Raw genomic sequence first — 15,094 nt, 5'->3', positions numbered from 1 at the left:
TACATGCCATACATCAGACAAGAGGCTAATAACCAGAATATAAAAGAGCTTGCAAATCTCAACGAGACAACAAATAACCCCATCCAAAAATGGGGGGAGGACATGGACAGAATATTCACCACAGAAGAGATCCAAAAGGCCGAGAAACACATGAAAAAATGCTTCAAGTCTCTGATTGTCAGACAAATGCAAATCAAGACAACAATGAGATATCACTTCACTCCTGTGAGAATGCCATACATCAGAAAAGGTAACAGCAGCACAAATGCTGGAGAGGTTGTGGGGTCAAAGGAACCCTCCTACAGTGCTAGTGGGAATGTCAATTTGTCCAACCTCTGCGGAGAACAGTCTGGAGAACTCTCAGAAGGCTAGAAATGGACCTACCCTATGATCCTGCAATTCCTCTCCTGGGGATATATTCTAAGGAACCCAACATATCCATCCAAAAAGATCTGTGTACACATATGTTCTTGGCAGCACAATTTGTAATAGCCAAAACCTGGAAGCAACCCAGGTGTCCCAACAACAGATGAGTGGCTGAGCAAGTTGTGGTATATATATACAATGGAATACTACTCAGCTATAAAAAATGGTGACTTTACCATTTTCAGCCGATCTTGGATGGACCTTGAAAAATTCATGTTAAGTGAAATAAGTCAGAAACAGAAGGATGAATATGCGATGATCTCATTCTCAGGCAGAAGTTGAAAAATAAGATCAGAAGAGAAAACACAATTAGAACCTGAACTGGAATTGGCGTATTGCACCAAAGTAAGACTCTGGGGTGGGTGGATGGGGAGAATACAGATTCAAGAAGGATGCCAGAGGACCTAGTGGGGGTTGTATTGTTTTATATGGAAAACTGGGGAATGTTATGCATGTACAAACTATTGTATATACTAAGTAGTGGTGAAAAATAAAGCTAATGAAAAAAAAAAAGAAATTAAATAACAATTGGTAAAACTTCTTTTACCTACCTTTACAATATCTGGATTATTAGCTAGTCTTAGTACTTTACAGGCTTTTGCTAATCCAATTCCACGCAGTGAGGCGAGATAGTCACAGCCTGAAAGAATGCACATATAGCGGAATTTCTCTTCTGTGAATACATCTCCAAGCTGTTTACACATTCCCAGTCGAGCTTGGTCAATTTCTAGTCCATTTCCAAAATGGTCCATTTTCAAAATCACCTTCAAAAGGAAGGGGAATTGTTAAAGGTTATGCCACTTTTATCATCTATTATCTGATCCCTGGCATATTCCTTACATATGTCCCTCCTCTCCTGCTTGTCTTTGCACCAAGATCTTGTAGGTTGGTTTTTTTTTTTTTTTTTTTTTTAGATTTTATTTATTTATTCATGAAAAGATAGGAGGAGAGAAAGAACCAGACATCACTCTGGGACATGTGCTGCCGGGGATCGAACTCAGGACCTCATGCTTGAGAGTCCAAAGCCTTATCACTGCGCCACCTTCCAGACCACAATCTTGTAGGTTTTGTGTAGCTTCAAACCCAGAGATCTTATGCTTGGAAAGGTGTGCATTCCTAACAGATGAGCTGGCTTCAGAAATCTTTCTTATTCTTCAATATAAACGAAGGTGAGTTAGGTCAGTTCATTACTAAGAAGTGTTCAAAGCAAATAACCCACTACATTGGCTCTGAGTAGAAAGTCACATGCCAGGACTTGACTATCTTTCTACTGGTATATAGACTATCCTTTTAAGCATCTTCCTTCATTCCAGGCATGTCAATAACATAGCAATTTATACAAAAAGCACTTTTTCCTTATTTTCCACTTTTGTACTATAAAGTAACACGTTTGTCGTGGGAAATTTGAACACAGAAACTCAGGCAGAAAACTGAAATTGCCAGAAATCTTTTATCAGTTGTAAGATAAAACATTGTAACATAGATCCTTTTAGCCATCTATGAACTATATAGCTAGCTTCTGGTCACACGACCTGGCATGCACCTGATCTTATCTTACCTGAAATATATGGTTACAAAAAAAACAAGGCAACAAAAGGGAAAATAAATAAATATTTAAAAAATTAAAAAAGAGACCACATTGGTTTTTTTATTTAGCCCCCTATATCATAAAAAAAAATTGTTTAACAGAATTATACAATATTTACTCAATCTAACTGAAAAATACAAAGCATGAAAGCTACCAGTATGAAAAGGTAAAACTTTAGCTACTGAAAAATTTGGACAAAATAACAATAAATCCCTTCAATCTTAAGGGTTTACACTGAAAGAAAGGATTTAGTTACACAAATGTCACTTCAAATAAAGTAATTACTGGAGCTCCAGTGGTGCAATCGGTTAGTGCACGGTACTTATACAAATAAAGTAATTATTAACAGTCTAAGTAGATACTGATTGCACATATTTTCCTGGAGGAAAAAAGAAAACTAGAGTTACACTATATACAACTTCAGCAGTACACAGTAATTACAGCTAAGTACCTTTTTACAGCCAAAAGCAAGGAGATCTGAGTCCTCTGTAATGATAGCTTGGACAATACCAGCTTTATTAAGATAGGCCAACTGTGCATCTGCTTCATATGGAGCCACGAGACAATCTACTCCCTGTGCCCGAGCAGCCTGGGAGAAAGGATCATTATCAGCATCTGGAAAGTATTGAACAACTTCCCATTTCAAGCCCATTCCACTACCAGACCAAACATGCAAATGGCAGCATTACTTTTAGAATTCAATGTCTATGAATTCTCTTTTTAATTCTAACATGTTAACCTATGGTCAGTATTTCCACTTTATAAATAATAAAAACAAATCAATGTATAAATTTGGAGGAAAGAAATCTTGTTGCCCATACTGGTGTGTGTGTGTGTGGGGGGGATTGGGGGTGAGGATAGCAAGCTGCAAAAGCTTATTTCAAATTATAGAAAGCTCCTGTCTTAAAAATGGTTTTGCTGGGAGTCAGGCAGTAGCACAGCAGGTTAAGTACAGGTGGTATGAAGCGCAAGGACCAGCGTAAGGATCCTGGTTCGAGTCCCGGCTCCCCGGGGACCTGCAGGGGAGTCGCTTCACAGGTGGTGAAGTAGATCTGCAGGTGTCTTTCTCTCCCCGCTCTGTCTTCCCCTTCTCTCTCCATTTCTCTGTCCTATCCAACAACAACAACATCAAGAACAACAATAACCACAACTATAAAACAACAAGGGCAACAAAAGGGTATAAATAAGTTTTTAAAAAATTATTTAAAAAATGGTTTTGCTTTTATCTTGGGGAGATGTGTAAACTGTACTTCTGTGACAACGGGAATCCTATAAATTAACATCTCCTCCACAAAATGACTTAAACAATGGTTATGCTCTAAAGTATAAAAGACATTATTTGGAATGTTGAATGTATTTTTTCCTCACAAAAATGGCAGATTATCATGTCAGAAACACGAAAACCTATTTGACACTACAGAAACTAATTACTATATTTAAATCAATCTAGTATGGGAAAATACTTTCAAAATAACCCTGCCAAGAAAAACAGTACATGTTATAACCCCCACCCCAAAGTCTAGGTAGCTAGAAGTAGGAATGTTCCTGTTGCAACCCGTGAGTCATGGCACTCCAGGTCTAGAGAAAGAAACTGGGGAATGAGGTGTCAAGGTCCCGATGCTATCAATTTCGTTGACAACTTGTAGTCCTCTCTCTCTCATTGCTTTTTCTTTTTTGCCTAGTAACTGTCCAACCAAGGGGGCAGGTGATGGCGTACCTGGTTAAGCGCACATATTACAGTGCTCAATGACCTGGGTTTAAGCCCCTGGTCCTCACCTGCAGGGGGGAAGCTTCACAAGCTGTTGCATTGCTACTCGTATCCAATCAGGATTTCTCCTCTACTTCCAAATACAATGGAGCACTACCCTCTATTCTTATGGATCCATCTATCTATCTACATAGACGGTGTTTCCTCCCATATTCTCCACCATTTATTTCATTGTTCATCTGTTCCCTTTCCTTTCCCTGCATTCTACCTTTTCCTTCCATTTACAATATATGTTCCATAAATGTCTGTACAGCCCCATCTTTTGCAGATAGAGCATTTAGAATATTTTAGTGAGGGAGTCAGGTGGTATAGCATAGTGGGTTAAGCGCAGGTGGCACAAAGATGCTTATATTAGCTACAGGATAGACTGCTGGCAGAATAACATTTTTTCCCCCTGGATTCTTGAGGCTACTTAGTCCTTTATTTTATTTATTTATTAATGAGAAAGATAGGAGGAGAGAGGAAGAGCCAGACAACACTCTGGTACATGTGCTGCCAGGGATTGAACTTGGGACCTTCTGCTTGACAAAGTCCACTGCGTCTCCCAGACCACGCTACCTGGTCTTTACGTTAGGCCCAAAGTAATTTCCTCCATTTTCCTGCTCTTCCCATAACTGGGTTAGATAGATTTAGTCATGTTATTACTTTGGCTTTATTTCTAATTCAGCTTACTTTGATTACTTTGTGGGCCATAGCATGGGTGATATTGATAGCACGAGTGAAACATTCTCTGGCTTCTGAAACTTTCCCCTCACGAAGAAGCTGCTTTCCCTTAAGAAGATTGGTTTGTCGTCTTCTGCAAGGAAAAAAATAGTGATGATAATTTAAGGGGCTGACTCAAAGCATTATAAAACTCAAATTCAAGGTATTTCCCCAGAATAAATAAAACTTTGACTCATGTGACTGTGTACTACAGGGTCGGGCAGGGGAACATCTGGTTGAGTTCACTATTACAATGAATGCTTAAAGATGGGGCTCAAGCCACAGACCCCCAAATAGCAAAGCAGTGCTGCAGGTATCTATCTCTGTCTCCACCCCTCTTGATCTCTAATGAATAAACAAAAAATGCATAATTTTTTTTTTTTTAAAGTGTACTACAGGTCTTTATATTAACCTAGTTCCTTTGTGTCTCAATGGGAGAAGCGAGTGATGTATAGTATACATGCAGACAAGATTAGGTTTCTATGGCAAAGCCTTATGTCAGAAAATAAAAGCACCTAACACCATTTGAGTCATGACTTTCACAATGAAACCTAATCTTCAAGTATAAAGGGTGCAACTTTGTCAACATACAAGGTACTTAACAAATACTGTTTCTGTGACTTTTTCTTTAGAAACTACTGAAGAAAAAACTTCAGAAAAGACAAAATAATATGAGAGATGCTTATGTAAGAATTGTTAATAATCATCAGATTTACAACGGTTTGTAGTGTCGAGACAAAGAAGGGGAGAGGGCAATAGTTTTGTTCTCTGACAAGATAGCACTATCACTTTTTTTTTCCTTTTTGCCTCCAGGGTTATTGCTGGGGTTTGGTGTCTGCACTATGAATCCATTGCTCCTGCAGGCCATTTTTTCCATTTTATTGCCCTTGTTGTTATTGTTATTGCTGTTGTTGGATACGACAGAGAAGAATTGGGAGGGAAGGGGAAGACAGAGAGGGGGAGACAAAGATAAACACCTGCAGACCTGCTTCATCGCTTGTGAAGCCACCCCCCTGTAGGTGGGAAGCCGGGGGCTCGAACCAGGATCCTTACTCTGGTCCTTGCACTTTGTGAAATAATCACTATAACTTTTAACATGGAAAGGAAAAAAACAAATATGATATGAAAGACAAGGTAGGAAAGGAGAAGAGAAAGGGGAGGGAAAGAAAACATGTGAATTGTTTTCAATAAACATACTTGAAATGGTAGTATTTTACTCTGAATCTATGTCGAGTATAATGTGAGATAAAATAAACCAGTAATTAATTGTAAGGTATTCTAATTTTATTAGCTACTCTATTGTTGAAAATAAAGATCCTCAGCACAGGAGATACAAATGTAAAATAAAAGTTAATAAACATCATGTCAATCCAATTTTAGTAAGACATATTGATATTAGTCAGAAATTATGAAGTTGCTTTATTTTTAATCTTTCGGTATATGTGTTTATACAGCTACACACAAATATTTGTTTCCCTTTTAGAATGAGCTACACACATGAAGAGACCACAGACTGAATTTGAAATGTACCACCCACTCCTATAGTGGCACAAAAAAACCATTAGATACTAAAGTCATGCCATACACAGTAGCCAAAACAATTTTCAGTTATTCTTGAATTAATTCAGGTGGGATGCAGTTTTAACTAGTCCTTTAGTCACGATGATTTAGGGTTGCCACCAGTCATTTTAGAAAGAAACTATAACTAGTCTTACGTTAGAATTATGTTTTGTAATTATATTGTTCATATTGGAATACGGACTTAGTTTTAGTAACCTTTAAAAAAAAACCTTTGTAAATTTCTGACTATAAGAATCAGAGCTCTACTCAGCAGAGTGCTCACATTACCAAGAACAAGGGTCCTGGGTTTGAACCCTGGAACATGTGAGTACATGAGAACACTGGGGGAGTTCCAAGAATGGTGGGTGATGCTATGGTATCTTTCTTTTCTCTGTGTTTCTCTCCAACTAAAATCTGGAAATAAAAAAAGGGGGGGCAGGTGGTGGTACACCTAGTTAAGCACTCATATTACAATGCTCAAGGATCTGGGTTTAAGCCCCTGGTCCCCACCTGCAGGGGGGAAGCTTCACAAGTGGTAAAGCAGGGCAGCAGGTATCTCTCTATCACCCCTTCCATCTCAATTTCTGGCTGTCTCATTTAATAACTAAATAAACAAATAAATATAATTTTTTTAAATTAAAAAAATTTTTTTAAAAAAGCTTCCATGGAAGTAGCTTCAGTATTGTCTTGGATGCTGAAATCATGCCACCAAAACATATTTTGAAATAGCAGGAAAAAAATATTCATAGATCTCTAGATTCTGAATTTATTTATTTGATAGAAACTGTCAGAAATTGAAAAGGAAGGGGATGATAGAGAGTGAGAGAGATGGAGAGACATCTACAGCCCTGCTTCGCCACACCTGAAGCTTTCCCCCTGCAGGTGGAGACCAGGGGCTTGAACCTGAGTCTTTGAGCACTGTAATGTATACAATTAATGTATGCCACCACCCCGCAGACCTCTAGATTTTGAAAAACTTAGACTCAAGGAACATTCTTTAACAATACTTTTCCACTGAAATTTTATATAGACTGTCTTTGACAGTCAAGTTCAGTGGATTTTTCCTAAAAATAAGAATTCGGGAGTCAGGCGGTAGCGCGGGTTAAGCAAATATGGCGCAAAGCTCAAGGACCAGACTGAGGATCCCGGTTGGAGCCCCCGGCTCCCCACTGCAAGGGAGTCCCTTCACAGGCGGTGAAGCAGGTTTGCAGGTGTCTCGCTTTCTCTTTCCCTCTCTATCCCCCCTCTTTCCATTTCTCTCTGTCCTATCTAACAACGATGACATCAATAACAAGAATAATAACAATAATAACTACAACAACAATAAAAGAGGGCAACAAAAGGGAAAATATATATTAAAAAATTAAAAAAAAAAAAGAATCCCAAACCTAATACTATTAAAAAGGTAAATATGAACAGGCATAGCGAAATTCAATTATAGAAATCTTTCTTTTCTTTTTTCTTTTTTTAACCAGAGCACTGTTCAACAAAAGTCACTATTTTTTTCTTCTTTTAATTGAGAGAGGACAGGAAAACAGACAGAGGGAGAGAAAGACAGACACCTGCAGACATGCTTCACCTTATGAAGCCACCCCCTGCAGGTGGGGATCCGGGAGCTCAAACCGGGATCCTCATGCTGGTCCTTGTACTTTGCGCCATATGTATTTAACCCATTGCACAACTGCCCGACCCCCAGTAAACATGAAACTTTTAAAGGAACTGGTTCATATAAAAGACTAAATAATAAGCCTTAACAATTTTTTTAAAGAATAATAACAGAGGGCGGAGGGTAGATAGCATAATGGTTATGCAAACAAACTCCCATGCATGAGGCTCCAAAGTCTCAGGTTCAATACCCTGCACCACCATAAGCCAGAGCCAAGCAGTGCTCTGGTTAAAAAAAATAATAATATCAGAAAATCTTAAAAGGTTTGTAAACCAATGCCAACTCATTAATAAAACATACTAAAAAATTAAAATAGTATCATATCAGTGACAGTCCTTAATGCAATCAAGTTAGTGATGAAATAGAAAACCTACTTTACAGGTCCAGGCAATAGCGCAGCAGGTTAAGTGCACATGGTGTCAAGCACAAGGACCGGCATAAGAATCCCAGTTCGAGCATCCGATTCTCCCACCTACAGGGGGGGCCGCTTAATAAGAGGTGAAGCAGGTCTGCAGGTGTTTTAGCTTTCTCTCCCTCTCTGTCTTCCCCTCTTCTCTACATTTCTTATCCAACAACAATGACAGCAATAACAATAATATTAACAACAACAGTGATGAGCAGCAAGGGCAACAAAAAGAAAAAAATAGCCTCCAGGAACAGTGGATTCGTAGTGCAGGCTCGGAGCCCCAGCAATAACCCTGGAGGCGAAAAAAAAAACCCTACTTACTCTCTTCTAGATTTCTCCACTTCCTTTTTAGAAGGTAAAGTACATCCATCAAACACAAGAATAGGCTTGATTCCATGAGACAGCAGCATATTTACAGATTTCATACAGAATCCTACATACCTGTGAAAATAAAGAAAAACATGTCAATGCATCTCCTATGGTAATAATTTCGCTCCTTTAAAAAAAACATATAAGAAAAATAAGCAAGAGTGATAGCATTAAACTTAAGGCAGAGGAAACCAACAAAATGAAAAGGCAACTACTAAAAGAAAATCTTTATAAATTGCATGTCTGATAAGGGACTAATACTCTCTCTATATTAAAGAGTCAGTCTTGGTCAAATTAATTCAAAATGAGTTGAAAGCCCAATCACTCACTATTCAATAATAACTTTTCCCCATTTCTTTCAGCAAACAAATTAATATCTGTGTACCTTTTGTCTAGGAAATAAATGCTATATTGCAAAAAGAAAATATAAGAGATCAAACTTGGCACAGGCGCCGCCATGCAAGCTGCTTGACACGGTACCAGCTTCGCAGGAAGTTCAGCACGGCTGAACTCTCCAGGCCAAACTGAAACCATCTTGCCTTTTGCCATGATTAAGCTCTATGTGGTCTTAATAATATTTACCTATGGCCAGGCTCAGAGCCTGACCAAATGACAAAAATAATGACAAAACCTGCACTACACTCTGCAAGATTGAACATAATAAAACAAGCAATACCAGTAATGCAGAATTTTTCAGGAGGTCCCAATAGGAAAAAATGTTTTCCCCTTTATCTACACCACTTCCTTTAGTATTCCCCCTAAAATATAGAGATTGGTGGTTCCCACAGTGGAGGGGCCACCTTACATAAATAATTAATGGAAAGTTATGGTACCTGCCTAGATACAATGGGCCTTTTAATCTACCATCCACCACTATACTCCCACCTCCTTATGCAGGAATAGTACACAAGAACCTAGGTCACATAGTGAGCATACACAGAGGATGGAGTCTAGCTAGAGAGTTTAACTTGGGACAAAAATAAAACAAAACTCCTTGATCAAACAATGGAACAGATTTTATGAAAAATGGGCTGCTCAATTTGTTTAAGGCCCCTAGAAACATAACAAGCTTGAACTTCCTATAAATCATTGTCTTCTGATGCATAGGGCCAAGAGAATGGCATAAAAGGTAGAATATTAATCTTAATCAATAGGACATTTGCCTAGCACACAGGTACAGGAAAAACAAAAGACACAGAAACAGTGATGTGATCTCTAGGGCAGAAAGTGCCCCTGGAATGTAAATGTTCCACAAAGCAGGAGGTGTTCCCTACCTGTGCTGTTCTTACGTGATTTTTGTTTCAATAATCAAAGCCTTGGTGATTTTTGTTTGAATGATCTAAGCCTTATGAGACTATAAAAATAAAGTTCTGCTTAAGTAAGACAGAGATGTCTGCTGAGTTTGATTCAGCATCAACTCACTCGTCTCTCATCCTTCATTCTTCGCCGACACCCCTCCTTCAGACAGACCCATATAACCTGCTGGGGCTGGCCCCCGGCACAAACTTTTATGAAAAATCTGTCCAGGGTCCGGGTAGTAGTGCACCTGGTTGAGAGACCATGTTACAATGCACAGTGACCCTGGTTCAAGCCCCCAGTCCCCAACAGCAGGGGGGAAAGCTCTATGAGTGGTGCAGCAGGGCTGCAGGTGTCTCTCTCTCACCCTATCTCCCCTTCCCTCTTGATTTGTCTCAAATAAATAATAAATATAAAAATCTGTCCTTAAGTTATGATTGCCTATTTTTCTAATATTTATTTTTCCTTTTGTTACTTTTTATTGTTGTTGTTATTGATGTTGTTGTTAGAGAGAAATGGAGAAAGGAGGGGAAAACAGAGGGGGAGAGAAAGACACCTACAGACCTGCTTCACCGCCTGTGAAGTGATTCCCCTGCAGGTGGGGAGCCGGGGTTCCAACAGGGTTCCCAACGCCAGTCCTGGCACTTCCCGCCATGCGTATTTAACCCACTGAGCTACTGCCTAACTCCTTTTTTTTTTTTAACCAGAGCACTGTTCAGCTTTGGTTTATGGTGGTGCAAGGGACTGAGTCTGGGACATTGAAGCCTCAGGTATGAAAGTCTCTTTGTATAACCATTATGCTATCTACCCCTGTCCTTTTTTTCCTGATGTTTTCATTTGGAAAAATACAGACAAAACTACTTTATTAAATCTGCCTCAAGTGAGTTGAGTATTTAATGTGGCCCACAACTGTGTGCCTTTCATGAAGTAAGAAAGTGCCTAATCACCCTGCTCTAATGATATGGCCTAGCAGTATGCTGTCTGTCCCCAAAAATCTGGAATCCAAAATCACCATGGCTTTTCAGAATACTGTTTACATATTATTTAAGGTGTAAAAGATACAGTCTTTAGTCTTAGTTCATGAAAATGAAAACTAAGCCTATATGACAGAAGGAAGCCATTTGTGTTTTGGTAATATTCTAAAAACACATTCTCACTTCTTGATAAACCTGGCATTACAAAAATGACCCATTTCTAGGTGGGAAAAGGCACTTCAAGTTTCATTCCTAAGTCATAAAATAATTAATATACAGGCCATACTTACCTATCAGTAGGTTCACCTTTGGCTAGCTTTTCAGCACAAGCAATAGCTCCTTTGTGAAGCCAACAATATGTATCTACAGCTACCACCTGTCCTTTATACTTTCTCACATGGATGGGTTCAGAAGCTTCTTTGATAAATTGCAGCAGTCCCTGTATCCCCATAGTGTCAAGTTAAACTATACGAAATGAAAGGAGACAACAAACTTTAAGCAAGACATATTTATCCATAAGTTTAGGAAAATAATGAAAATAAAACTATTTGGAAACTTAGCATAGCGAGTGTTATTGCTTAAGAATTTGTTTAGGGGGTCGGCGGTAGTGCAGCGGGTTGAGCGCATGTGGCACAAAGCGCAAGGACCTGGGTAAGGATTCCGGTTCCAGCATGCAGCATCCGGCTCCCCACCTGCGGGGGAGTTGCTTCACAGGCGGTGAAGCAGGTCTGCAGGTGTCTATCTTTCTCTCCCCCTCTCTGTCTTCCCCTCCTCTCTCCATTTCTCTCTGTCCTATCCAACAACATACAACATCAACAACAACAATAATAACCACAACAAGGCTACAACAACAAGGCGAACAAAAGGAAAAAAATGGCCTCTACAGCAGTGGATTCATGGTGCAGGCAGTGAGGCCCAGCAATAACCCTGGAGGCAAAAAAAAAAAAAAAGGTTTACCTGGGCTCCTCTCTGTCAAACAATTTCTACAGCCTAGAATAGTGCTACAGTATATATTTAAATAAATAGTATACATTTTAGTATATAACTTCTAATTCTACTTGATAGTTCCTTAGCGTTTATTTTTTCCTAGGTGTTTTCCAGCTTAGAGGGATTATGCTACAAACCCCTAGTGCTAGGTATCCACACACACAAAAAAAAAACACTGTTAAAAGCCACAAATTTATGTAAGCTATGGCATCACAATGTCTACACAAGGACTACAGTGAAAAGGCTGTTTACACTGTACATAGCTGTGTTTTATAATTTATAAATTTCAGCCTTCATTAACTGCAAGTGTTTTTTTTCCCTACATCTATTTGTACATACTTTTGATTTTCTTAATAAAAATACATTTTGTATATACATTAAATACTGAATGAGAAGTATGAACAGAAGAAATGCTTTGTGGGATTGTTGCAGATACTCTGTATCTGAAAACACAGCAAGATAATTTTGTGCTTAGTTAATCTCAGACAAGTTTCTTTTTCTTTCCTTCTTCCTTTCTTTTATTTAAGATAGAGACAGAGAGGAAATACAGGCAGAAAGGGAGTGAAAGAGCTGCTGTGGCTGGGTTCAAATTTGGGGGGCACACTTGCCAAAGCAGTGCACTAGCCAAGTGGCCTATGAATTTATTTTTAACCCCCCAATAAAAAATATGCCCCCCCCAAAAAAGAAAGAAAAAACATGTTCAACAACATAAAACTGGAGTGCCTTTGCTAGGGAAAATCTTGTCCAAAGGAAACTGCTCTGTGGAAATATGCAAAATATATAAACGATTATGAATAAAAAAGTCTTGATTTAAAAAATAGTATGAGACAGGTTGTATAAAGTGTTACATTATATACCTTAGCTATTCATACCCAAGTCTTTCTTCCCCATCCTTTTTCTTGAGGGAGGGAGGGAGAAGGGTAAGATTTCTTTTCAGTGGAGAACTAAGTATTTTCACTACAACTTGAACCTGTAAGAAATCTAGTTACTGTGTTTTACATCCTTGCCTAAAGCAAATTTTAAAGAAATTGAAAACTGTTCTTTTAAACTATGTATTTTTGCCTTGTTGAATACTTAGTTTGTGGGGGCTGGGTGGTGGTAGTGGATTGAGAGTACTTGTTAGCAAGTGCAAAGGCCCCTGGTTTAAGCCTCTAGTTCCTAACAGGGGGGAGGGGGGTGAGGGGAGCAGCTTCACAAGTGGTGAAGCTTCCCCCTACAGGTGTTTCTCTAGCGTCCTATCTCCTACTTCTATCTCAGTTTCTCTGTCTCTACTCAACAACTAAATAAATAATTAGAACATTTAAAAAATTAGCTTATATGTCATTATAATATTTGTTTTTGGTGTACTGTACCAAAGTAAAGAACTGGAGGGGGTGAGGGGTGTTCAGGACCTGGAACATAATGGCAGAGGACCTGGGGGGGGGGGTACAGTGTTCTGTGGAAAACTGAGAAATGTTACACATTTACCAACTACTGTATTTTACTGTCAAGTGTAAACCATTAATTGCCCCAATAAAGGAAAAAAAATGCTAATGTTAAAAAAAAGATAAACAGGTTAATTTCTCGCATACAGGTTGCAGTCCCTATGCCCTTTTCTAAACAGAGATCCTCGAAGAAAAAAAAGCAGAAAGCAGAAGTTAAATTTTACCTTATTGCTGCTATATGCAAGCTTTGGTGTCTTCCTCCAGTTTGTAATTATCAAGTCCACAGATTCTCAAGACACTTAACAGTGACCCACTAGTTCTCGAATGAGTTGGATTCTTGATTTATTATTACTATTATACATATATCAAGTTGTCCAAATACAGATGGTTTTCAAGGCAGGATTTGATAAAAAGTTTCCTGCCTCTCATATTATGACCCTAAAAAGGGTTTTTGTTCATTCTTCAAAACTGACATAAAATACATTTCATGAAAGTGACGTAAGTTTCTTCTAAGCTGGGTAAACTGCTTCGGATAAATACTGCTCCTTTAGTAGAGTAAGGGCTGCTGGACATGAGGCACATTTCATCTCAGGATCACCTCCGGCACCGGAGAACGAACACAATAGCAACTCTACTCCTTTATCCCTGTGTCACCGGGAGGTGCAGGGTCGATCCATTCCGCGACAGTCGTGACCTCTGGCCTGTACATTAAGAGCAACTTTTGTTAAAAGCTGGGGGATGCCATGTACAAACTGCAGAGTATCGGAGGAGCTCGAGCTGCTAGCATCGCCTGGCGGGGCGAGATCGCAGCCCTAGGCTGTCCTCCGAACCCCCATCTTCCCGCCCCACAACCTCCACTGGCGCTGCGCCCCCGGTTTTGCTGCGGGGTCGTGCAGCCCGCGCACAGCCGCAGGGCCCGGGAGGGGCGCAGGGGGCAAATCGAGCCCGCCAGGACCAGCGGGAACATACCCTGCGTCTCCGCGCGGCCCGCTCTGCTCACTTCCCGAAGGGGTTCTCGTCGTCCGCTCCAAGGCAGCCGAGTGTGGTTCTGAAACTCGCTCCCCACATCCCGCACCGGCTACAGCCAAAGTGTCTGAGGAGCCGATTGCGGGGCAGAGAAAGGCGGCTGTAGCCAAGCGCCCAGGGCCCAACCTTTCAATTTGCGCGGGACAGCGGTCGTCCCGCCCTAGCGGAAGTGACGTCAGAAGCACGGCCTCGTGTCCCGCTGTCTCCTGCTTCCGGGTTCGAGAACCGGCAGCCTCCCCGCCCCCGTCCTCTCAGATTCCTGCTACATCCTCGCTCCACCTCCATAGTGCGCTGAGCCTCAACGTTGCAAATTCTGTCTTCTGCTCGGCGCTGGGCGATCTTCTGAAGGCTCGCGCGAGCTGGTTGCGAGGGTAACCGGCTGTTGGTGAATGGGTTCGCTCTCGCCGGGGCTACTGGGAGTTGTAGTTCTCTTAGACTGCAGGCTCGATTCCAGGCAGCTTGAGTTGAATGAGCGCAGCTGCTTGTCTGTGTGGAAGGTTTTAGAAACTGCAAAAGCATCCTTGCTGAAATTAGTCCCTTATGTTTTTGTGTAGTTTTGGTAGCCCCAGGAATATTCTCAGGCAACTGCGAAGTGGATTCCAGGGAAACAAGAGGTGAAGTTTGAGTTGTAATATTTTTTTTGCACCTTTTCTGTCGTTCTTGGGAACTGAGAGGCGGTGCCATGTGAATAATGTATCAGAAGACTGAGAATCTCTTCTTGGCCAAATGCTTAGCCAGCATTTTCTGAGTCTTCCTTTCACCTGCACTTCAATATTGGCTTACAAATGTTTGGCTAAAAGCACTAGAAGTTTCTATCATCTCAAGGCCACATCTGGAGGATGATGCTGACCTCTTAAAATGACTATAAGAGAAAACCCAAAGATACTAAAAATTTTACTATT

The 15,094-nt window shown here is 40.2% G+C and overlaps 1 protein-coding gene across 2 annotated transcripts in view; it reads right to left on the bottom strand.

Moving 5' to 3' along the window:
- EXO1 (exonuclease 1) overlaps window positions 1-14,363 on the bottom strand; it is a 38,281-nt gene extending 23,918 nt beyond the window's left edge. The window contains exons 1-7 of one of the 2 annotated variants that reach the window (XM_060192041.1): window positions 14,136-14,363; window positions 13,391-13,867; window positions 11,046-11,220; window positions 8,438-8,557; window positions 4,455-4,578; window positions 2,466-2,603; window positions 978-1,190 (exon numbers count right to left, since the gene is read on the bottom strand). In XM_060192041.1, coding sequence (XP_060048024.1) covers window positions 978-1,190; window positions 2,466-2,603; window positions 4,455-4,578; window positions 8,438-8,557; window positions 11,046-11,206 — 756 coding nt within the window. In that variant the 5' untranslated portion in view covers window positions 11,207-11,220; window positions 13,391-13,867; window positions 14,136-14,363. The remainder of the gene's footprint in view (window positions 1-977; window positions 1,191-2,465; window positions 2,604-4,454; window positions 4,579-8,437; window positions 8,558-11,045; window positions 11,221-13,390; window positions 13,868-14,135) is intronic. The other variant, XM_060192040.1, reaches the window with a different exon arrangement.
- Between the last annotated feature and the right edge of the window lie 731 nt (window positions 14,364-15,094).

Source organism: Erinaceus europaeus, chromosome 6, assembly GCF_950295315.1.
Source record: "Erinaceus europaeus chromosome 6, mEriEur2.1, whole genome shotgun sequence".
Classification (NCBI taxonomy): domain Eukaryota; kingdom Metazoa; phylum Chordata; class Mammalia; order Eulipotyphla; family Erinaceidae; genus Erinaceus; species Erinaceus europaeus.
This window is presented reverse-complemented; position numbering and strand designations above follow the sequence as displayed.